Raw genomic sequence first — 23,950 nt, 5'->3', positions numbered from 1 at the left:
CTATTTTCAGTACATTACTGCATCAAAAACCTCTGAATAGGTAGAATCGTCAATTACATATCTTAAATGCTCACGTACTAACAATCTCTCTTTATGTTATGTATTAACGACCAGTGGATGTGGGATATTAGAAGTGGAGCAGTACATATACCAACTGACAAGCTACGATTTCGCAGTATGTTCGCGTGCGAGAACGTTTTCGGTCTTAAATATTCATTCGCACAAATACGCCCCGTTCGCCCAATCGGGGAACATGTCTTATCGAAGGGGGGATATTTAAACGCAAGGCTCCATAGCGCATATTCTGATCGGTTCAGAGTGTGCTGTAAGTACAAAGTCTACAGTTGCACACTTGCATGTAATTCGTTCGAAAAGCAGATTTCTTTTTTACTTTAGTTTGTATGATTATAGGAATGATGTGAAGCTCGAAAGTTCAATCAGCTTGTCAACATCGATATTGTTCGTGACTGTTTTTCCAACGCTGAAAACCTCGTTATCATTGTTATGAATATGACTATAGCTTTCTGGTGTGTCTTTTTTAATTCTAGGTAAACGTGCATTATACCCTACCAGATTCTTGTACACCATCTTTGCTTGATGCTTCTAATATCAGAAATAGTCCAGTAGAAATTGCATTGGACCCGGACATTTCTGATAACAGGCCAAATTTGTGTTTAAAGATGACATCTTTCGTATATTTTGCTGAAAACAAAGCTTAAGGCCCTTTTCGGAGACCTCAAAAACTGATTTCCCCAAGCTTGATTCTTATTGGTCTTTATATGCACAACCAGGACACACTGAAGATTGATTTTGTGCAACAATTGTGTTATCACAAATTCCTGGGTTCATTAATTATGACGTCAATTTCTACTGGACTTAAACAATCACCCACTTGCATTTGTATGGTTGTGGCTGTGTTTTTAAACTTGTAAATAGCAAGTATTCAACTGGACACAGCCTTCAGATCTTATGTCCAGAGTACTGTTATTGTTACTGTTATTACTTTACTTTACTTTTCAAATGGCCATGTCTGTAGGAATGGGGAGGGCTGCTGCTGCTGCTGCAGTGTTTTATTTTCGCATGGCATGTTTTGAACTAGTTTTATATTTCTCTGAAAATAAGCACAAGGGCCTAGTAATTAGTAATTGTACTTTTCAATTGACAGAGCTTTTCCTTTATCAGCAATGTTGTATATATTGTTTCTAAAACAAGTTATTGTTCCATATGATAACATAATAGCTGATGACATTTCCTTGATTGATGTATGCTTTTTTTTTAAAGACATGGCAATTAATATGAGCAACATCCCTCTCTGTCCGGTTACAGTGTCACACATTCAACCAAGTCACCCAGTCTGATCACTTAAACGCTTGTCGTAAGAGGCAACTGACGAATCGGGTGGTCAGGTTCGCTGACTTGGTTCATGCATTTCATCGATCCCAATCGCATTGATCGATGCTCATTTTGTCAATCACTGGATTGTCTGGTCTAGACTCGATTATTTACAGACCCCCGTCATATGGCTGGAATATTGCTGAGTGCCTCGTTAAAAAACACAAATAAACAAAACTTAAACCATTCAGTCTTGTATGTAACCTATTTTAAACCAGAATCCCAACAGAATTGTATGATTATGATCTCTGATGTGCTTTCAAGTGTCTTCAAGAAATATTAAAAGGAATATTAGTTATACTCCACAAAATAAAACCCTTATTTAAGAAGTAGTCCAACTTACTATTCCTTATTAGAAACAGCAACAGCACTCAGTTGTGTTAACAAAGATTCACAAAGAAATGACAAATGGTGGATCACCCTTATTGCCCTACCAAAATAGTAGAAAAGATTTAAGCAAAGTTACCCAGTCCAGTGCATGCCTGGAATGTTTCATGAAGAAATGTTGAACAGATTATAATTTATAGTTCGGATACGAAAAAGTTTGATGGTTGGACGGAGCAAATTTCTGTATTACCCCTGAAACTTCATTGGGCAGGGATACTTAGACATCTGATGTAACTTACATTTTTCTCATCGCTCTTAATTGACAATAGTCATAAAATACTTTTCAGTTATGTTGAAATATGTCTTATTTATATGGAGTTTATTCATAAAGCTTGAATTGGATTGCTAATTTTCATATGTTCTTTTCTTCTGTAGATACATTAAGCGATGACATTGCATCTTCATTCAGTGTTGTTGTGGAGTGGGAGGCATGGTCATTCAGTGTTGTTGTGGAGTGGGGAATGGAGTGGGAGGCATGGTCATTCAGTGTTGTTGTGGAGAGGGTAATGGAGTGGGAGGCATGGTCATTCAGTGTTGTTGTTGAGTGGGGAATGGAGTGGGAGGCATGGTCATTTAGTGGGGAATGGAGTGGGAGGCATGGTCATTCAGAGTTGTTGTGGAGTGGGGAATGGAGTGGGAGGCATGGTCATTCAGTGTTGTTGGGGAGTGGGGAATGGAGCGGGAGGCATGGTCATTCAGAGTTGTTGTGGAGTGGGGAATGGAGTGGGAGGCATGGTCATTCAGTGCTGTTGTGGAGTGAGGAATGGAGTGGGAGGCATGGTCATTCAGAGTTGTTGTGGAGTGGGGAATGGAGTGGGAGGCATGGTCATTCAGTGTTGTTGTGGAGTGAGGAATGGAGTGGGAGGCATGGTCATTCAGTGTTGCTGTGGAGTGTGGAATGGAGTGGGAGGCATGGTCATTCAGTGTTGTTGTGGAGTGGGAAGCATGGTCATTCAGTGTTGTTGTGGAGTGGGGAATGGAGTGGGAGGCATGGTCATTCAGTGTTGTTGTGGAGTGGGAGGCATGGTCATTCAGTGTTGTTGTGGAGTGGGAGGCATGGTCATTCAGTGTTGTTGTGGAGTGGGAGGCATGGTCATTCAGTGTTGTTGTGGAGTAGGGAACGGAGTGGGAGGCATGGTCATTCAGTGTTGTTGTGGAGTAGGGAATGGAGTGGGAGGCATGGTCATTCAGTGTTGTTGTGGAGTGGGAGGCATGGTCATTCAGTGTTGTTGTGGAGTAGGGAATGGAGTGGGAGGCATGGTCATTCAGTGTTGTGGAGTAGGGAATGGAGTGGGAGGCATGGTCATTCAGTGTTGTTGTGGAGTAGGGAGGCATGGTCATTCAGTGTTGTTGTGGAGTGGGAGGCATGGTCATTCAGTGTTGTTGTGGAGTAGGGAATGGATCGGGAGGCATGGTCATTCAGTGTTGTTGTGGAGTAGGGAATGGAGTGGGAGGCATGGTCATTCAGTGTTGTTGTGGAGTGGGAGGCATGGTCATTCAGTGTTGTGGAGTGGGAGGCATGGTCATTCAGTGTTGTTGTGGAGTGGGAGGCATGGTCATTCAGTGTTGTTGTGGAGTGGGAGGCATGGTCATTCAGTGTTGTGGAGTGGGGAATGGAGTGAGAGGTGTGGTCATTCAGTGTTGTTGTGGAAAGGGGAATTGAGTGTGAGGCATGGTCATTCAGTGTTGTTGTTGGGTGGGGAATGGAGTGGGAGGCATGGTCATTCAGTGTTGTTGTGGAGTTGGGAATGGAGTGGGAGGCATGGTCATTCAGTGTTGTTGTGGAGTGGGGAATGGAGTTAGAGGTATGGTCATTCAGTGTTGTTGTGGAGAGGGGAATGGAGTGGGATGCATGGTCATTCAGTGTTGTTGTGGAGTGGGGAATGGAGTGGGAGGTATGGTCATTCAGTGTTGTTGTGGAGTGGGGAATGGAGTGAGAGGTATGGTCATTCAGTGTTGTTGTGGAGAGGGGAATGGAGTGGGAGGCATGGTCATTCAGTGTTGTTGTGGAGTGGGGAATGGAGTGGGAGGCATGGTCATTCAGTGTTGTTGTGGAGTGGGGAATGGAGTGGGAGGTATGGTCATTCAGTGTTGTTGTGGAGAGGGGAATGGAGTGGGAGGCATGGTCATTTGAAGGTTTGATGACCACTTGTTCCGGGACAACAAGTCAGGTGTTAATTGGCTTGTGACAGGAGTCATAAACTGAAAGAGAGGTAAGGGAAGAGTACCGGTAGGCGTTTTGAGTTTATGGATTTGTCCCCTGCACTGAATTATCTGAAATGGGAAGCAGATTATATTTTCAGGGACCATGAATGCATCAATTTTGTGATGCACGTTGACATCCCTACCCTGAACCTGTAAAGTGTGTTCCAGTTTATATGGGGATATGTCTTGAAGTTGTGTAACTCATTTTCTTTTGCAGGTGAGAATGGCGGACAACATTAAAGTAGCTGTCCGCATACGTCCCTTGCTACAAAAGTAGGTCAATATTATTGTTTCTACTGCAAGTACTGGGATTGATCAAATTATGATGCAAGTTTCTTGGTGATCATATCAGAGCTCCAGATAAGCTGCATATCTGCTTAAAATACGCATCAGAAATGAAGAAATATGCAGTAAAATAAAAAACATAAAAACGAACATTACAGATATGCTACAAAAATAAAACTGGTGCGTATCATCAAAATATTGTGAAGTAACCATGGTAACCCTGCGTATTCGATTAGCAAATCAGCAACTTATTTTGAAATTATAAACGGCAACCTTGCCAAACTCCACGATGACAGTTACATCATGATCATTTGCCATCACACTTTCTTGTGGTAGTATCGTGGTATTTTTGAGTCCTATAAAGCTCTTGAACCCACACGACACCAGTTTGCAGGGACTAGATGAATAGTGTTTTTAAATATTTAACTTAAATACCCACATGTGTAAAAACTAGTGGGTAACAGAAATTTGAATACCCAGATAGAATTACTGATACCCAATGATTTTAAAATGCATGGGTAAAATACCCACAACACCAAAAGCTTATCTGGAGCTCTGTCATATGATTATCAAGCTGAATATTTTCTTTTCTCCAGGGAACAACGCAATGGACTTACTATTCTGTGGAATGTCAAGGATAACGGGACCATTACATCAAATGAATCCTCTGCCTCCGACGGCTACACTTTCGGTGGGTGACAATTGCATGAATGAAATAGGGAAGTTAATGAGGAAATGATGGGGTGCTGTTTACATGGCTATGAATACAGTGTGAGATTGTTAAGGGCTACCTGAATTAGACAAAGCATTCATCACATGTATCTTTTTCTTTTCCTAACTTACATTAGTTACAAAAGCAGGGTTCCTAGGGAGCCAAAATAATTAATATGAAGGGTCCTTGCAAGCAATATGAGTGTCCTGTAAAGTAATGAAATGTTGAGTGTGCTGTACGTTTAGATAATTACTTTAGAGCCTCAAATGAATCAATGATCATGTGGACAATGGTCATGCAGCGTTAGAAATCTCACTAGTCCAATAGTCCTTGCCAAACTACCAAACAGTTACGGTATTATAAGGACAAGTAGAAATTTGTCCTTTTTAAGAGTTTTGCTATATGTTATCATTATAATAACTAGTAGACTAAATCAATTAGTTTCTACCACTGTCATGATTGATGGATTAAATGACAGATCCCTATAACGTCATAACTGCTCTTGGTGTAGGTACAAAGGATATTGTTGTGTGTCCCTAAGGATGGGGTATGTTACTTTTCTCCGATGAATCTCAACATTTGTCTGTACTGGATGCACAACAAATGTATTGAAGGTCCAAAATCTGTATTAGAACATTTCATTTAGGAAAGTTTTCTTGAGTATAAAACACTACTATGAGTAGATGACTGTTTGTCACATGGCTGTGTATACCAGAGTTAGAAATTGGCACTTGTCCTATACTCATTACCAAACCAGTAGTTAAATTATCATAAGAACTAGTCGAAATTTGGCCTTTATATAAAGTTTAAGGGTTTTGCTATATGTTATCATTATAAGGACTAGTGGACTAAACATTCTTAAACTGTTTCTATCGCTGCCAGGATGATCTATTCATACAGCAAACATCTGGCATCTGGTTTGTTGGGGAAAACTGGACATTGCAATCATGACCATTTTCTGCAAGCAGGTTAAACACATGTTTAAAGAGTTAACCTTGATTTGATTATAAGAATTGTTCATGTATTCTATGTATATCATAATATAGGGTATATAATTGTAGATTGCTTGGAAATACACAGCCTTATACATGCACACACACACACACTCACTCTCACTCACACACACACACACACCAACTCACTCACACACACACTCTCACTCACACACACACTCACTCACTCTCACTCACACACACACACACACACACACACACACACACACACACACACACACACACACACACACACACACACACCAACTCTCTCACACACACCAACTCTCTCACACACACCAACTCACTCACACACACACTCTCACACACACACACTCACACTCACACATACACACCTTGTTTAGAAATGAAAGACTTAGTCCATATCATGAACAACAAGAAGTAAGAGGATGTATGGATGTCAACTTCTTTATTAGGCTGTCCATATTTTTTTCTGTGTTTCCCATCTCCTGTCCGCCCTGAATTTATGTTCTGACGTGAAATAACAAGTTTTCTTATCTCAATTTTCCCTGCTGCTGTGGAAATTTATGCCCTCATGTGATAAACAAATTATCCAACAGCTGCACATTGCCAAAAAACCCAAAACAAGCCAGCTTGATCTTTCATCAGCTGAATTCAATGAGACTTCATTTCCAAAGCAAAGTGACTTGATCAACATCATAAATTAATATAAGAGCTTTACAGATCATTTTCTTTAGTTTCATTTCAGGCGGTCTTATAGGCATATATGACTGTCATGATCTGTCATCAGAAATAGAATATCAACAAATCCGCATTAAATTACGAATTATGACCCCTATCTTACACTGTTTAAGTGTTCATTGTATATCTGGACTTATGTTTGTAATCTATTTTATTAATTTTATTCAAAATTTCATTCAAGGATGTTTACATAATAATTTGGCAAAATGAGGCAAAATCATGTCTCTACTATACTTACCACTTCCGTTCACCCCATTCCATTGAACCCGCTTTACCACATACCGCGACAGCGCCAACTCATATTTATCAATGCAACAATGATCCTATTTTCTTCTGTTTCATATTTTTACGAGTCTACACATCAAGATAAATATTTGTCATGGTTAACTTCCAGTGAGAAAATATCTCAAAACTCGAACTATTTCCATTTGCTTAGTTTTCATTTGTTTACGTCAGGTGCTGTCATCAAAGCCATATGGAGAGGTAGTGGTACGGTCACTTTGATGCATAAATGTATATTGTCGTGCAACTCAGTCGTAGTTTTAGTAGCAAATAAATACTCAAAACAATATGTAAAGCGTCAGTCTGTTTTGATTTTAGTGTTTGTTTAATGAGAGAAAAGCCAGGTCACATGATATGCAAATTAGCCTGTGGCAGAGCTGTTAGGTTATGTTACTTCTGAAAACGATGATTAAGTAAAAACTAGATGTACTTTTTAGGATATTTATATTCATAAATTAATCTCAGGTAGGTGGTTGTAGTATTTTCATTCACAAACTGTTTATGTCGATTGTTAAACTGTCATGACCAGCACCATGGCGAACACAATAACAACAATTAAACATGTTTCGAGAAAAAATATTCAAGTTGATTTTACTAAAAATGTTGCTGAAACAAAGTAGTTATTAACATTAGATACATCATCATTCTCACCGAAAAATAGTGTAAGTAATATAAGGTAATGTTTGAATATCATAAACACAAAGTGGATGTTTATATTTTATTTTTCAACTTTACCTGCTGATTACCGGTACTTCCTGTTTGGAACAATGGATGTCGACAATCATTTTTACTCATTATTAATGTGGAGTTGCGTTTTCACAAATACATAGATATGTAAGTTTATACATGCAAATATGCAGGTGGTATTATTTGTAAGAGACATATATCTAAAGGGGTAAAATACTGAGAGCGGTCGTTTTCTGCATCTGCCAAACCACAAAATTTACGATCTTTCAATTCTATTTTTTTCTTCACCCAAAATTATATTCCAATAAGCACCCCTATTTTTATTTTGAGGGAAGCACGGGATGCCCAGTTGTCTAAGGCGCTGCAATTCGCTGTGCAGAGTGGAGTCCCTTGGGCACGCCAGAAACCTATGATTGTGGGTTCGAATCCCGGTTCGCCCCGATTATGTTTCTAGGTTTGTCAGCACCATACCTGTGCTCGTGGGTTTCACGAAGTGGTAAACGTCTGAGACCTGCGTCACTTGGGGCTTTCCTCCCACATAAAGCTGACACGCCGTGATATAACTGGAATACTGTTAAAAGCGGCGTTAAACCCAACTCACTCACTATATTTTGAGAGCGCCCTGGGCGCTTATTCCATATACCAAAGAACATCCATAAATTCTCTTGTGTGTATCAAAGACTTGATGAACATCAAAGAAGATTAAAACCTTTATAAATGAACAGTTTTACTATGTGTATTTCAGATTCAGTGTACGATCACACGGACACAACCTATGACCTGTACGGAGAGTTGTGTTCACCAATCATCAAGAATGCAGCTGAGGGATTTAATGGTGAGGAGTGGGTCAAAACTTGATGCATGCTACTTCCGAAAGCGCTCTTTTTCTGTCCTATCTGTCCAGAGATTGCCCCCATCACCCTACTCCTGGTCTTAATAAGTGAGGGGTCATGTGGCCTTGTCATCCACGGCGTCATAATTATCTGTGCAGGGTTGCATCTCTTTGGCATGCCAGTGTTAAAGTGCCAAACCGTAAGGTTACACGTTCTTAAACAGCCTGTTTATGATACGATCACAGGGCATATATCAGCACCAGTATATGATTGTTGTTTGAAGTGTGCAGGTTGAAGTGAGTTGATACAACCACTTTGCAAGAAGTAAAGCCATCATTACTTTCAAATGTCCTACATGCAATACCCATCACCTTTTTCAAATTTTCCTTATGCATACTTCTACTTGTCAGGAACCATCTTTGCATATGGCCAGAGTGGGTCAGGGAAGACTCACACAATATCGGGCAGTGAAGTACAGCTGGGAGTCATCGAGCAGGGAGTTGACGAATTGTTTGACATAATTGATCAAGTAGGTTGTTTAAAATATTTCTTATGAGGATGTGTTTCAACAGCAATTGTTTCCTATAAGATTTTTTTTATTTATCACATTAATCATTGTGTTCTCCATATTTGTAACATGAAAGTAGGCATGTTCTCTAATCTGATGGGTTAAGGAGTGTTGTTGAATGCGCATAACACTGTGTATTTAAACATTCATTAGTAGAACCAATGATTAAAATCATCAACATGGAGGACCTGGTGAAAATTTTAACAGTTTTCCAAATTAGATATTTCAGCGAAAGGGATGATACATCTTTTAGAAGATTGAAGACATAGAGATATCGAAATGATCAGTTCAAGGGAGCAAAGTATTCGGTGCCTCTGATTTTTGTATCTAAATGAACATAAACAAAATAATACACAAATTCCTTGCAAAAAAAATATTTTATACATTCTCAGAGTAGAACAAATCCCATTTCCTGACAAAATGTGCTGTCCCTGGATAATTTGGAGATTAAAAAATCTGTATGGAAGTTATTATTATTACGCTCTCTGGTTATATGTGTGTTCTGTGTATCTATCTGGTTTGATGTTATTAATCCATTTTTTTTTAATTCAAAATTTCATTTAATATTGTATACATTTGGCAAAATTGTGAGTGGAACTCCTCCACAGATTGCCATTATTTACAGCAGCCACGATCAGATAACCATTATTGATGCCTTGAAATCAACCTTAGTTGTCAGAGAATTGATACATATAAAATAAATGCTATATTTAACTCTTAATAATATGTTTTAGTCTGTTTTCAGTCGTACAAATGGGTATCTCTAATACCCTCACGTCTAGTCGCACGTTTAGAGGAAGCCAGAAGCTGGAATGTAAACATTAAACTTGTTTCCGTCCGGTTGCGCACGCACCTCCCTATGACATGTCACAAATCTCTCAGCGCGCCTCTGCGCTGGTCGCTCGAGAAAGTCTTTCGCGGTAGACTGCTAGTTTGTATTCTACTAGTACTTATCGCTTATCTACAGTTGTTCTAATAAAGTCATAATATGTCTTACCTGTAGACTCCTGGAATGTAATCCTTGGTAATCCATTGTTTGTGTTCAACGCGTGTTTCGCTGTTTGACAGTGATTCTACACGTGGCAATATGTCGGGCATTTGTGCCTCGTGTCAACGAAAACTGTCTAAAGTAGACCCTCACAAGTATTGTCCTTAAGGACGGGTTTTCAACGTATTCGTGGAATAAACGTAAAAAATGTGAGAACTTGTCTTCAATAAACTTTAACTTGTATCTTCGTGCGTTGGCGAAGCAGGCCGCTGACCAGCGCTACAAGCGGATATGGTCATCGGTTGGATCCTTGGACTCTGCACCCTCCGCATCAGGCCCTGGGGGTGGCGAGTCGACCACACCTCAGAAATCAGTTGAAAAAGACCCGCCTCAGTCAACTTCAGCTTTCGACACGTGACCGTTCGCCTGCTGATGATAATACCCGCACGACTGGTCGTCGTCATTCGGTTGATCGAGAGCGTCACTCAGCCTCCCCCGTTACGACGGGACCGGGTGGTGACGAGGACCATGAGGGGACTACGGTCCCCAGTCGGTCCGCATCTCGTTCTACCGACGACGATAGGGACGTCGTGCGGGACGACAGTGGACACAGAAGTCGTTCCCGTTCAAGTCGGGACGACAGGATGAGTGCCTCGTCGTGAGACAGTACACGACACGAGGGCGTTCATCGTCATCGTGGTCGTCAAATGTACGATTCGGATACACCGCAGTCTCTTCAGTTTTCTCCTCCCGATGTCTTCAGAGCCATGGCTCACGATATGGACCAGAACTTTGGCTCTGCTCTGCCTGGGCAGAGCTTCTGCAAGCCGCCTGGTCGATCTCGTTACCCGATCTATGGCATGCCGTTTTCGTCACCCATGACTAGGGATTTGGACTTGGGGCTGCTCTTCAAGAGACCAGCACCCTCCACATTTGGAATCCATGGGCACTGCTGTTCGTCACCAGCTGCAAACGCTTGCTATGCTGTCGACAGCGATCAAGGCCCTCTCAGTGTACTTTGAGGTGAAAGAACCCCAGGACGAGGACGACAGGACGGTGCCATCGGTCCTCACCTGTATGCAACGGTGGATCTAGGACGTCCTCGCCCAGTCCCGATATGTATCGGGCCAGATTACTACGGCGCGTCGCCATGGTTACATCGACTGCACTGACCTACCTGATCGTCATGGCAGGTCACTCTTACGGGCCCCGTGGACATCGCAACAGTTGTTCGACGGTCGTACCAACGACGTTCTGGACAAGTACTCCAGGGAAGCCGAGCGTGACATCATCATTTCGGCTTCACCCAACCTGTCCAGACGGCCACCGGTTTCGAACGCCCCACGACGACATTACCGAAACGAGAATGTGCAACGGGCTTTCCGTAGGGACGTGCCTCGACAGCCGTCCCGCAAGGGAGGTTCCGACAGGAAAGGTCGCCAGGTCTCCTTTTCCAAGTTTCCCAGAGGGGGAAAGTACCAGCGAGGGAGGAAGTGAGGTCCCTTCCCCCGCCGTCGCCGTGGTTGGAGTCTCCCCCGGTGACACTACCTTTAGACGAGCTACCGGTAGGGGGGCGACTTCGTCACTATGCCCACAAGTGGGTTTTCCTCAACGCAACATACCTCCAACCACCCGACACATTCAACTTGACATCCCTCAGCTCTCTGCGTCGGATGATATTACCGAACGACTTCCTCGTCTCGTTAGACCTTCAGGACGCGTATCTACATGTACCAATAGCTTCCGAGTTCCAGAAGTACCTCCGATTCGAATGCCAAGGTATTCATTACCAGTGGGCGGCCCTCCCGATTGGAATTTCTACGGCCCCGTGCTTTTTCACACGGATCATGAAGACGGTCGTAGAATGGCTCCATCGGCAGGCGATCAGGGTCGCCTTCTACCTAGACGTCGGGCTCCAAGCTCACCAGTTTACAGTAGCCCTTCAAGGTGAGTTGGCGACCACCCTGAGTCTACTACGGTACCTCGGGTGGATCGTCAACTTTCAAAAGTCGGACTTGGTACCACCTCGGGTTCTACAGTACATTAGGATACGCTTCTAGACGGGAGTCAATCTGGTCCAGGTACCTCAAGACCGTTGGGACAAGATTGTCAGCAGCGTTCCGTGACGTCTACATGCCTCGTCGTCGGTGCACACGTGACAGGAAGTCCTCGGTCTGTTGACATCGGCCCAAGACTTGACCCGTCGAGGTCGTCTTCAACTTCGTCCACTGCAGAGATTGCTGTACCCCCACCTGGAGTTTCCAAATCTCCTGGTTCCACTGCTGGCGCAGCTACGTTGTCATTTGGAGTGGTGGCTCCAGCCGTCGAACGTTTGCGAGGGCGTCTTTATGAGCGAGCCTCCGTTCATACTACACTTATTCGTAGACGCGTCATTGGAAGGCTGGGGAGCGCACTTCGGGGACGACCAAGCGGCCGGGCGGTGGTCACCAGTAGAAAAGGTCCTCCACATCAACTACCTCGAGATGGAAGCAGTGATTCGGGCGGTCGAGTTTTGGAAACTTCGACTCCGTCGGAAACAGCTGATGATACAGTCGGACAACTCCACAGTCGTCCTCTGCGTCAACAAACAGGGAACAACTCAGTCGGCGGCCCTTCTGGACCGGACATTCAGGTTCTTCGCCCTCGTCGACGACTTGGACATGGGCGTACGCGCCCGTCACATCCCGGGGGCCAAGAATGTGATTGCCGACGCCCTGTCGAGACCATCGAGGCCGTCTCCCACGGAGTGGATGATCCATCCGACAGTCTTTCATCTGCTGACAGATCGACTCTGGTTGCCCCAAGTAGATCTCTTTGCTGCCCCGTACAACAACCGCCTCCCTCGATTCATGTCGCCGGTTCCAGACCCATGGGCATGGGACCACGACGCTCTAGCGATACCGTGGGGGGTCTAGACGCTTACGCGTTTCCACCAACGGTGCTGTTACCATCGCAACTGGTGAAAGTTCGTCAAACGGCCAACCTACGTCTGCTTTTGGTCGCGCCTTATTGGCCGGCCAGAACATGGTTCCCGGAACTTCTTCAGATCATCGTTCAACCACCGTTCCCGTTGCCAGATCGAGACGACCTCCTTCTTCATCCTCACACCGACGACTTGCATCCGGGGATAAAGAACTTCCAGCTTCACGCCTGGGTTTGCTTAAGACCTCGTTAATGAAGAAAGGCTATTCGGCTAAAGCGGCAGCGCTTGTCTCGTCGGCACATCGAGTTACGACTCGTAAGCTGTAAGATGACAAGTGGACCACTTTCTCCATTTTCGCCAGGTCTCATGGCTTCAACCCGGCGGTAGCGACCCCACCACAGGTGGCGGAGTTCCTAGTCTCTCTCCGGTCATCTCGGCGTCTGAAAGGGTCGACGATCTCGACGATCTGGCAGCTTTGGCTTCAGTAGTGCCGTCTCCTACGGGCGACAAGCTCACTACCGTACCGGAGTTGCAGAAGATTCTACGTGCCTTCATGGTTGAAGATCAGTCACGTAAATTCCGACCGCCGGCCTGGGACCTCGATGTCGTTCTGCGCATCCTGTCTAGTCAGGCTTACGAGCCTCTCGATCAGGTCGCGTTCGACTTATTGTCTCAGAAAACGGTTTTTCCTTCTCTCGCTGGCTACGGCTGCGAGAATTAAGGAAATACATGCCATTGACGTCGGTCGGATTACGTTCGATCAGCGTAACCATGGCAACGATAACTACGATGGGGATCGTAGTACTTCTACAGTTAGAGATCGTAGCTCTCGTCCCCACGGGGACGTGAGACGTTCTCGCAGGGAGAATTTGGGGGTTCAGCGTCGTAGTGAAGATAGTGACAGAACGACGACCTCGTCTCACTTTCATATCGACCCGGCTTTGATAGCCCAGATCACGGCGGCGGTCCTCGCCTCGACGGCGTCGACCAAGAAGGATACGACTACGTCAGGGGTCCATGGCCCGTCAACTATTCTACGATGGGGATCGTAGTACTTCTACGGTTAGAGATCGTAGTCCTCGTCCCCACGGGGACGTGCGACGTTCTCGCAGGGAGAGTTTGGGGGTTCAGCGTCGTAGTGAAGATAGTGACAGAACGACGACCTCGTCTCACTTTCATATCGACCCGGCTTTGATAGCCCAGACAAGGCGGCGGTCCTCGCCTCGACGGCGTCGACCAAGAAGGATACGACTACGTCAGGGGTCCATGGCCCGTCAACTAGTACAGCAGCTCCTTCATCTACGCCTCCACACTCGACGTCGACGATGGATTGTGACGTCCATCTTGGTCTCCGATGGGATTTTTTAGCAAAAAATTAACTTCCTGGCCAAGATCCGAGAATGTTCAACATTCCTTCCTTGTCTGCCATTATGGGCCCTCGTGATCACGCTGATCTCACCTTGTGCCCAGTTCGTGCGTTTCGTATTTACCTGCAGCGTTCTGAACAGCGACGACAACATATTCGACGGCTGTTCATACCGCTCTCAACCAATGCAAAGAAAGAGATTACACGTAATACTCTCTCATTTTGGTTGAGAGCGGTAATTCTCAGAGCTTACGAGGCGCAAGGACTCGCACCTCCCACCTCCTCTCATCCGCACGAAGTTCCAGCCATCGCTTCAACATTAGCACTCCACAGTAATTGTTCGCTACAAGCTATTATGGAGGGCTGCTTTTGGAGATCTACTTCAGTGTTTGCTTCGCATTATCTTAGAGATATCTCCACAGAAGATGTTGAAGGACTCAAACAGTTTGGTCCACTCGTGGTGGCACAACAGATCTCTCAGAAAAGACAGTGAATTTGTGTTTTATTCACTTTGGAGTTTTTGCTCGACACTTCGTGACATATAACAGGTTACAATAAAAGCTGTTGGTGAATGTACGCATTCTTATGGTTTTTTGTTGCGTGTAGTACTTCTGTTTTTTATTATGGTTATTTGGTGTATGCATCGTCTTCCCATACATTGTAATACTGCTCGTATTTTTTAGTTACTTTGTATACTGCGAGTTGCTCTGTAACTAAATTATGCGCCGACCACACTTCGATCCGGGTTCAACTGACGTGTGCAGTTGTACTGTCGCATCGATAATTAGTTGTGTGTCGATGAGCATTACCCATGCTATTTTAGTTACCTTGTCTACGGCGAGTTCTGTAACTAAATTATACGACGACCACATTTCGATCGCAATTCAACTGACGTGTGCAGTTGTCCTGTCGCTTCGATAATTAGTTGTGAGTCGAAGAGCATTAAACATGCTGTTTTAGTTACCTTGTATACTGCGAGTAGCTCTGTAACTAAACTATTCGTCGACCACACTTCGATCGCAGTTCAACTGACGCGTGCAGTTGGCCTGTCGCATCGATAATTAGTTGTGTGTCGAAGAGCATTAACCATGCTGTGCGTTCGTGATAAACAACTTGTCTCGTCCGTGCATCTGGTCGAATGTTCTATTGTCACTACAGGGGTGAGGAACTTGGTACATTCGACGTGAAAGTGGTCACTGCCTGATTACTTTCCCGACCCTCCTTCCAGTGTTCCGTCGAATTCTACCCATTTGTACGACTGAAAACAGACTAAAACATGGGTTTTTCAGATTAAAAACGATGTTTTATTGGTCTGTTTTCAGTCGTACGTTCCCACCCAGCCATCCCCACAGGGAAGTAATCCAGTCCAGTCCTGCTTGATGGCTTATTCTTCGAGATTTGTGACATGTCATAGGGAGGTGCGTGCGCAACCGGACGGAAACAAGTTTAATGTTTACATTCCAGCTTCTGGCTTCCTCTAAACGTGCGACTAGACGTGAGGGTATGAGAGATACCCATTTGTACGACTGAAAACAGACCAATAAAACATTGTTTTTAATCTGAAAAACCCATATTTGCTATTGCATGTCAATATCTTGTTTTTGCATTCAAAACAGCAAGACTGCAGGATGCCTAATGTTTGATAGCTTGTGTATCTCAAACAGGGACACTGTTCCACATGTACCAACTAACCGGCAATATACTAAAGTGCTTCCCTTGTGATTATGTTTATTTTAAATAAAGTGAAAAGCAGCATCTGTCAAGTTATCACTGTTTTTCAGTTATTCATCATGTTCATTAAAAAATTCAATGATGGCAAAAGAGACAAATTGAATCTCTGACCCTGTTTTTGAACATCATTGCATCTCTACCCATGAAGGCGGCTTCACACAACAAACTTAAGTTTGAAGATTTGTGTTTACAAACATAAGTTTGTGTGTTAACATTGCAAAAACAGTTTGCAAACTGGTTTGTGAAGTTTGACAACATGTTGGCGAGAAATGAAATCGATCTCCGTTCTGACCAATATGTGAAGCCATGATGTGAACAAATTGTGTCAAGGTTGCTTTATATGTGGTACCTCGCCCCCAGTTTCTGTTGATGATACATGCGATACAAATGTAATATAACTGAAAACATTCACTTAACTTCTTGATGGATTACAACTATACCTTGTTACAATTGATTTAACCCTCAATGGATACGATGTGCTGTAAACTTGATTTGATTTTCGTTTCAATGACAAGGGTTGGTAGTTTGGCCTTGCGTGTTGTCATGGATGACGTCACGTCAAACAGCTGATATATGTCGTCGTATAATGGAGTTTCAAAATATTAATAATATTGTCTTTTACTAACTAGTACATAGTACATCACGATTGGGACGATGTCCACAATGACCGACGAGTAAATAAGGCCGTTAGAATTTGGCGCTGTTTTCTAATTTTGGTTTGTTGACATGTGCTTTTCATGTCTGTTACAAGGCGAGTGATGTTCCAAGACTGTAATGTACATATAGTTGTTTAAGGGAATGGAATGTTTAACAGTGAGAAAGCTGTTAAGATGAATATTTAATATTTTAGCTACATATACTGCTAACATAAATAGTAATATTTATTACACGTAAAATAGTTAACATTGAATACTAATTGACATAATGTTTATATTGTCACTGCTTACCTTACGAAATCAAGAAGACAGCACAACGGTGATGGTCTTGAGTGAAGAAATAAAGACGTTGTTGATTCCAAATCCCACTTTTATACAGGCCATCACCGCTGTCATGTGACCTTGATGACAAGTCACTTTCATGACAAGTCACCTTCTTCACATCATTGCCTGTTGCGCTACAGTAAGGACGTGTCTCGGCAGAGCCTTTCAAATTGGATTAATTTAGGCCTTCAGTTTTGGTTATAATTCTAAAATTGATCTGTGATGGGTGATCGATTCCTTTCATATTACTTTCACCATGTTGTGTAGATTTATGTGGATTATTTAGGTGTAAAAAGACTTTTTCCCCGCCACATGCTTCTTCTTGTCCGCCATTTTGAAATTGTGTTACAATTGTTTGCCTGCCAAGGTAGTCAAATTGTTTACAATTCTCAGCAACGTATGTATATCATATTTATGTGTTTTCAGATACTACTAGCTTTGGCATTACATTGAGTTACAAATATTTTTTCCGATAGATTATTTCAATTCTACAGCATTTTTCCAGTCCAGCTTCATCAACAATTCTTTTATTGCTTAACTAATGCTTGCGTGTTGAACTAATTGCCGTGGAAAAAAATCTTCCAGAGATCCTCATCCAAGTTGTTTGGCATGCACACATATTTGCTTGCCAAACTCTAAAAGTAATTTTTGTGTAACTCTTTTTCCAGCAAGTTTTACCATAAATAGCCAGGTTACTCATAAACATATTTTGCAGCAATCCCGTCACGTGGGTAGGAAGATGTCACAATCGTTGGATATTGACAGACATGTTTCTGTCATAACCTCGCAGCCGTTATCATCGGTGGGTAATATGGCTCCCGTTACTGTGACTGCAGAAGTGCACCTTCCGCCGAAATATTGTTATATTGTGAGTATCGTAACTGCTCCTAATATTCAGCCGCCCGAGACATCCAGCTCTTCGAGATGCGACGTTGGCGCCAGCATCTCAAAACGTTTTGAAGGGGATAGCGCAGGCGCAAGCCATGATCCAGTCGGCACTGTTGAGCATTGCCTCTGAGGGACCTGCGGTGACCGCAGTACCTGCCTACTTCCCAAGCGCCTCAACAATGACATCAGCCCCAGGGCTTACAGCATACAATGTTATGCAGGCGACGCAGGATCAGCTTAGCGCTGTTCCAACGACTTATCCAGTGTAGCAGATGTACTCTCAGGCATCAACACTGTTCCAGAACACTAATTGGATGCAAAACTTTATACAGTCCATGAGGCAGCAGTCTATGGTACCCCTGTATCTTGCGCCCAAGCCTACGCCTATGTACCAGACACCTGCGTTAGCTACAACTATGGCACAAGGCTAAGCGCCTACTCCGGCACCTAACGTCTACAATACACCTATTGCCGTCATGGTACAGCACATTTATCGCTGGGCAGTGCTAGTACACCAGTGCGTACATGGACATTGGCGCATGACCAGAGCCCTCTGTCAGAGTAGCGCTACACAATGGAGCCGAAGCCGATCCCCGCCTAGGGGAACATGTCAACATCGTTTTGATTCGTCAGACTCTTCAAATGGCGAAGATGGAGATTCCTCGGTAGAATGGAACACACATCTCAGCTTAGCTCAAGTACCCGATTGGGTAGCGGACCGTCTCATATCAGTGGCGCCTTCCCCTGATAACGAGGTGGCTAAAAAAGACTCCAAGCTCACACTTGCACCATCATTTAAGCCACAAAAGTTCAGGAAGGATGAGTTTCCTATCCATGTGTTTGCAGTACAGATCAAGCTCATAGTTAGGATGAGGACATACAGAGGATGACAGACTTGTCAGGGCCAATCACCCTTAAGGTTCAGGATACCAGAATTGCGGTTATTGAATCTGAAATCAGATGGGTATTCAAACCTTTTTGTCGGCACCAGCATCGCCAACATGTGTGGTAGAGCAGGATCTATCAGAAGACAACCCTAACCGATTAGATCATTTTCAAACTATAGTGGACTTCCAACAGCGTCAGATTTACCATGAGGAATCATCTCAAAGCTGCTCTGGTGGAGATTACTGTCACAGGCAGACTTGGCTATTTAGCGCTTTCCGACTGGGACTCTGAGTTCAAGCACAGGCTGCTACGGCAACCCTGCTCATCTACTTCTCTGTTCTATGTACAGATTACAGACACGCACACCAAAGTTTCCAGTTACGCTCGGGATGAGAAGGTGCTCAAGGCTCTAGAGCACGTCTCTCATAGTTTATCCCAGCGGGCTAGCAAGTCAGGCAATTATAGGCCTAGATGTGCGTCACTCAAGAAAAGCCAAGACCAGGATTCCTATCGTGGTAAAGGGCGTGGCAGAGGGAAACCTCAAGGTTCTTATCAGACCCGACGTGGTAAATACCAGGGCAGGGGACGCAAAAAGAGGGGTAAACACTGAAGTGTTTGACAATCACAACTGGGACTGACACCCCCAGAGGTGGAAGACTGAATCGGTTCTGGAAGAACTGGTGCATCCTCAAAGACGATTACGTTCTCAACGTACGAAGTCACGGTGATCTAGACGTAGAGGTACTTCCACTGTTGACCACAGCTCCACTGTTGACCACTGCTCAGAACCCGCATAAAGGCGTTAGATTCCTTGAACAGTCTCGACCTGCAGGATGCCTACCTACATATACCTATCCATCCCTCTGACCGCATGTTCCAGTTCAATGGGTTCACTACCAATGGGCATTTCAGTGTCCCTGTGCCTATTTACACGTGGTCCGACACAGTTTTTGCGAGTCATTATCTTCGCAATGTGGCTATTGAGGATGTCGAAGACCAGCAGGTTACCAATTCCCGATGCAGATAATGAACTCGCCCTATACAGAGCCAGTCTTCTTTCCTGCTCAAGTCGCTGAGATTCAGCCAGTGGAAGAAATTTAGACCTTCTTTTTTTTGTCAGGCCTTGGCTCTATGACATAGTAAATAAAGAATTAGCTGCCTAGCTATTATTTTCTTTATTATTAAATATGTATAGGGAACTACTCTTAAATTCCTATGTTCAATCTTTATAATGTTTGAACAACCCTACCGTAATGGTGTTTTTCTGAACTTTTCAACTTCACAGTTTATCTACCAACTTGTGTTGTGTTTTCAGGGTGTGAATTATTGAGGTTTCTGTATTTTGTAAAGGTTTACCTACCTCCAAACCGTCTGATACAGATGCATTAAGGAATAATGCAGGATAAGTAAAGAATTTAGTAAAATCTAATACATTTTTTACATTTGTATACTTATCCTGCATTACTAAAGTACCGTCGGAAATGCTAGAAAACTGCTTTTTGCCTGTTAAAAAAGGATATAATTTTTTCACATACTGTTATTGAAATATCGAGTAACTACCGATCAATCTACCTGTGGTTTGAAGTATTTCAGTCACAAGGACTCCTATCGCCAAGTTTACAGGAGACAAAGTTGAACGAAAAACAAGTTTACATTTATTCTTAGTCCAATGGTGGCAGTCTGAAATCGAAATATGCGCACATCTCTGTTATAATGATAATAATGTAGTGTACATAAAACATCTAATCCACTCACAAAAAATCATTTTGAGAAAATTCTAGATGTGCATCTTCTAAAATGACACTGCATTTTTTTTTATTAACCTTACTCTCATGATGCATGTTTCATTACAATTCCATAGCCATAACCATGGTACACGATATAGAGTCTGTACTGGGAAATATATACAAGTTCTTTACACTTTAGAGAGATAGAGGGAAACCATTTGTTAATTTAGATGGGGTGAATTACTGAACTGCCCAAGCTATTGGGTTTTCAATTCATACCATCAAGTCTACGGTATGATAAATAAAACAAAGCAGGTATAGGGTGGTCTCAAAAACAGAACTGGGACTTAAAGGATATTAGAAAGAAAACATATCCTAAATTGCTACCCCATCAACGCACATGTCAATTAAGTACAATAACAGCAATATTTTGAGACCACCCCCAACTCGGTGACATTTGCACCTGTGAGAATGCACAGGGCGGTGTGAGGTCATCACCTCGGGACAGGTTTTAGGTAATTACCTCAGGTTATAGGCCATTTCATACATGCATGACAACACACAAATATTTTCTAAGGTGATCATCATTTTAAGTACATTTTAAGGGTAATCACAGTGCCAGTTAGGACAGGCTAGATCAGGGCAATTTATGTTATTTTGATATATGCTCTTTTTATAGTTCTATGACTCATATTTATTAAATGAAACCAGAAAAGCAGTTTTCTAGCATTTCCGACAGTACTTTAGTCATACTACGTTTAAGGACACCCCCCCACAGACTTGCCTCCCCACTTTAGCTTCAGAAACCTCAAAAGTATGTTTTTTAAGCTCGGTCGACAGGCAAAGAAGGTGACTTGTCATCAAGGTCACGACAGCGGCGATGGTCCGTATGAAAGTGGGAATTGAAAACAACAACATCTTTATTTCTCCACACAAGACCATCGCCGTTCACTGTCTTCTTGTTGTCGTAATGTAAGCAGTGAATGCATTAAGGAGTAATGCAGGATAAGTATACAAATGTAAAAAGATATTTAGATTTTATTTAGTTTTAATGGACATCTTAATTTCTAACGATGGTTGCTTACTTGACACATTTGGGTGCTTACCTATTACGATTAATGTAAAAAAGTAACAAACTTAGAACACCAGAAATGTCTTTTAGATTTCCTGTACTGAGATTCTGTTAGAAAGACAATCAACTCATGTTGAAAGTTATACAATTGGTTATACTGTGTAAAGAAATAAGAACGTTGTAACACTTTTTACACAATGTATACGTTTTTGAGACTGCAACGTTTTCAAAGCCAGCTGGTGTCCAGACACTAGGAGGTTTAAAGCAGTTAACTGTTATTAAAATGATAAATACGATAAGACTCATGAACACACAAAATCAGGAAATTGCATTCATAGCACCAAGTACACGGTTGCGTTTCTCCGAAGAACAGACATTAATAAGCCTGTCGCCACCATTTTCCTCACATGTCAATGGGACAAACTACTTACCATGTTTAACTATTGACTACATATCCAGGTGAGCTACAATGCAGATGCACTGTTTTTCAATCTTCACAGATGGCTTATCAGGGTATAAGAATGGATTTTAATGGATTGCAGCTTTGTCCAGCTTTTAATACAATATTTTTTAAGCATATGTTTATCATATTTCAGTCCACAAACAAGGAATTTTTACTCCGGATTTCATACATGGAAATCTACACTGAAAAGATATACGACCTGTTTGATGATATAGAAAAGACATTGAAACTTCAGGAAGACACAGTAAGTTTTATGAATAAGTTGGATGAACATATATTTCATACATGTTTTCAATGGACCTAACAAGATGCTGAATTTATGTCTGTAATGTCAGGCATTTTGTCTACAGTCAATCTACCTTTTTCTTTTTCAAGATATGCACAAAAGAAGCCAAAGAACACATGATTTTATCATATGACATCAGTTGCTCCAAATTTGTTACCTGAATGTTATACCAGGTATAATTGTGTGTCACATGGTGTCACAATATTATTCTGAGGGATTGTTGGACCCCCAGGGTGTCACTTGTTTTAAGCCACACAGGTTCTGGACCATGGATCGTAGCTTTTGCATGTTCGAGTAAGGATGTGACAAGTGATGCAGAAGTAAAGTTGGGTCTGTCAAGGATTGAAGTCTAATTAATCCACAACATAATTCGGCACATGGCCACCATTAAAGATAGTTGCTGACCTGCTTGAGAGCGCCCCCTGGAGGCAAGAGACATTTTGGTTATGTCTTTAAGGACCAAGGTTGAAGGAAATTTGCCCAGTTGTATCAGGATAAGTATACTTATATCATAACTATGCTATACTATGTTTTGGGAATCATTGCATTAATACATTGGCACAAAACTCCTTAAGACCCCACTACATTTGTAAGACTGTTCAAGGATGGACTAAGTATTTTTTTTATTATTACAGAACCACCAGATCTCTGTGGTTGGTCTGAATGAGCAGATTGTCAACTCCAAGGAGCAGGTGATGAAGTGGATCATACGTGGGGAAAGTAGGTACCTGTTTGTTCACCAGGCAGGACGAGTGGCCATTCAACGAGCAGTATTGGGGACAACTTACTTTGTAACATGTTGTGTGCAGATCTGTGTCTTTGTAGAGCAATCACAGATCTGTGTCTGTGTAGAGCAATCACAGATCTGTGTCTTTGTAGAGCAATCACAGAGCTGTGTCTTTGTAGAGCAATCACAGAGCTGTGTCCGTGTAGAGCAATCACAGAGCTGTGTCTGTGTAGAGCAATCACAGACCTGTGTCTTTGTACAGCAACCACAGAGGTGTGTGTGTAGAGCAATCAGAGCTGTGTCTTTGAAGAGCAATCAAAGAGCTGTGTCCGTGTAGAGCAATCACAGATCTGTGTCTGTGTAGAGCAATCACAGAGGTGTGTGTGTAGAGCAATCACATACCTGTGTCTTTGTACAGCAATCACAGAGATGTGTCTGTGTAGAGCAATCACAGATCTGTGTGTGTAGAGCAATCAGAGCTGTGTCTTTGTAGAGCAGTCACAGATCTGTGTCTGTGTAGAGCAATCACAGGGCTGTGTCTGTGTAGAGCAATCACATAGCTGTGTCTGTAGAGCAGTCACAGAGCTGTGTCTTTGTAGACCAGTCACAGAGCTGTGTCTGTGTAGAGCAATCACATAGCTGTGTCTGGGAGAGCAATCACAGAGGTGTGTCCATGTAGAGCAATCACAGAGCTGTGTCCGTGTAGAGCAATCACATAGCTGTGTCTGTGTAGAGCAATCACAGAGCTGTGTCCGTGTAGAGCAATCACAGAGCTGTGTCTTTGTAGAGCAATCACAGAGCTGTGTCTGTGTAGAGCAATCACAGAGCTGTGTCTGTGTAGAGCA

The 23,950-nt window shown here is 42.9% G+C and overlaps 1 protein-coding gene across 1 annotated transcript in view; it reads left to right on the top strand.

Annotated features, from left to right (window-relative positions):
• Positions 1-231: 231 nt before the first annotated feature.
• The window catches only part of LOC124149513 (centromere-associated protein E-like), a 76,974-nt gene continuing 53,255 nt past the window's right edge, over positions 232-23,950 (top strand). The window contains exons 1-7 of the mRNA XM_046521141.2: positions 232-325; positions 4,202-4,257; positions 4,866-4,960; positions 8,411-8,500; positions 8,909-9,027; positions 22,226-22,336; positions 23,014-23,098. Coding sequence (XP_046377097.2) covers positions 4,208-4,257; positions 4,866-4,960; positions 8,411-8,500; positions 8,909-9,027; positions 22,226-22,336; positions 23,014-23,098 — 550 coding nt within the window. The 5' untranslated portion in view covers positions 232-325; positions 4,202-4,207. The remainder of the gene's footprint in view (positions 326-4,201; positions 4,258-4,865; positions 4,961-8,410; positions 8,501-8,908; positions 9,028-22,225; positions 22,337-23,013; positions 23,099-23,950) is intronic.

This window comes from Haliotis rufescens, unplaced genomic scaffold (genome assembly GCF_023055435.1).
Source record: "Haliotis rufescens isolate VD_foot unplaced genomic scaffold, xgHalRufe1.0.p SCAF_4, whole genome shotgun sequence".
NCBI classification, from domain to species: Eukaryota; Metazoa; Mollusca; class Gastropoda; order Lepetellida; family Haliotidae; genus Haliotis; species Haliotis rufescens.
Note: the sequence above shows the minus strand (reverse complement) of the source record. Positions and strands in the feature narration are given on the sequence as shown.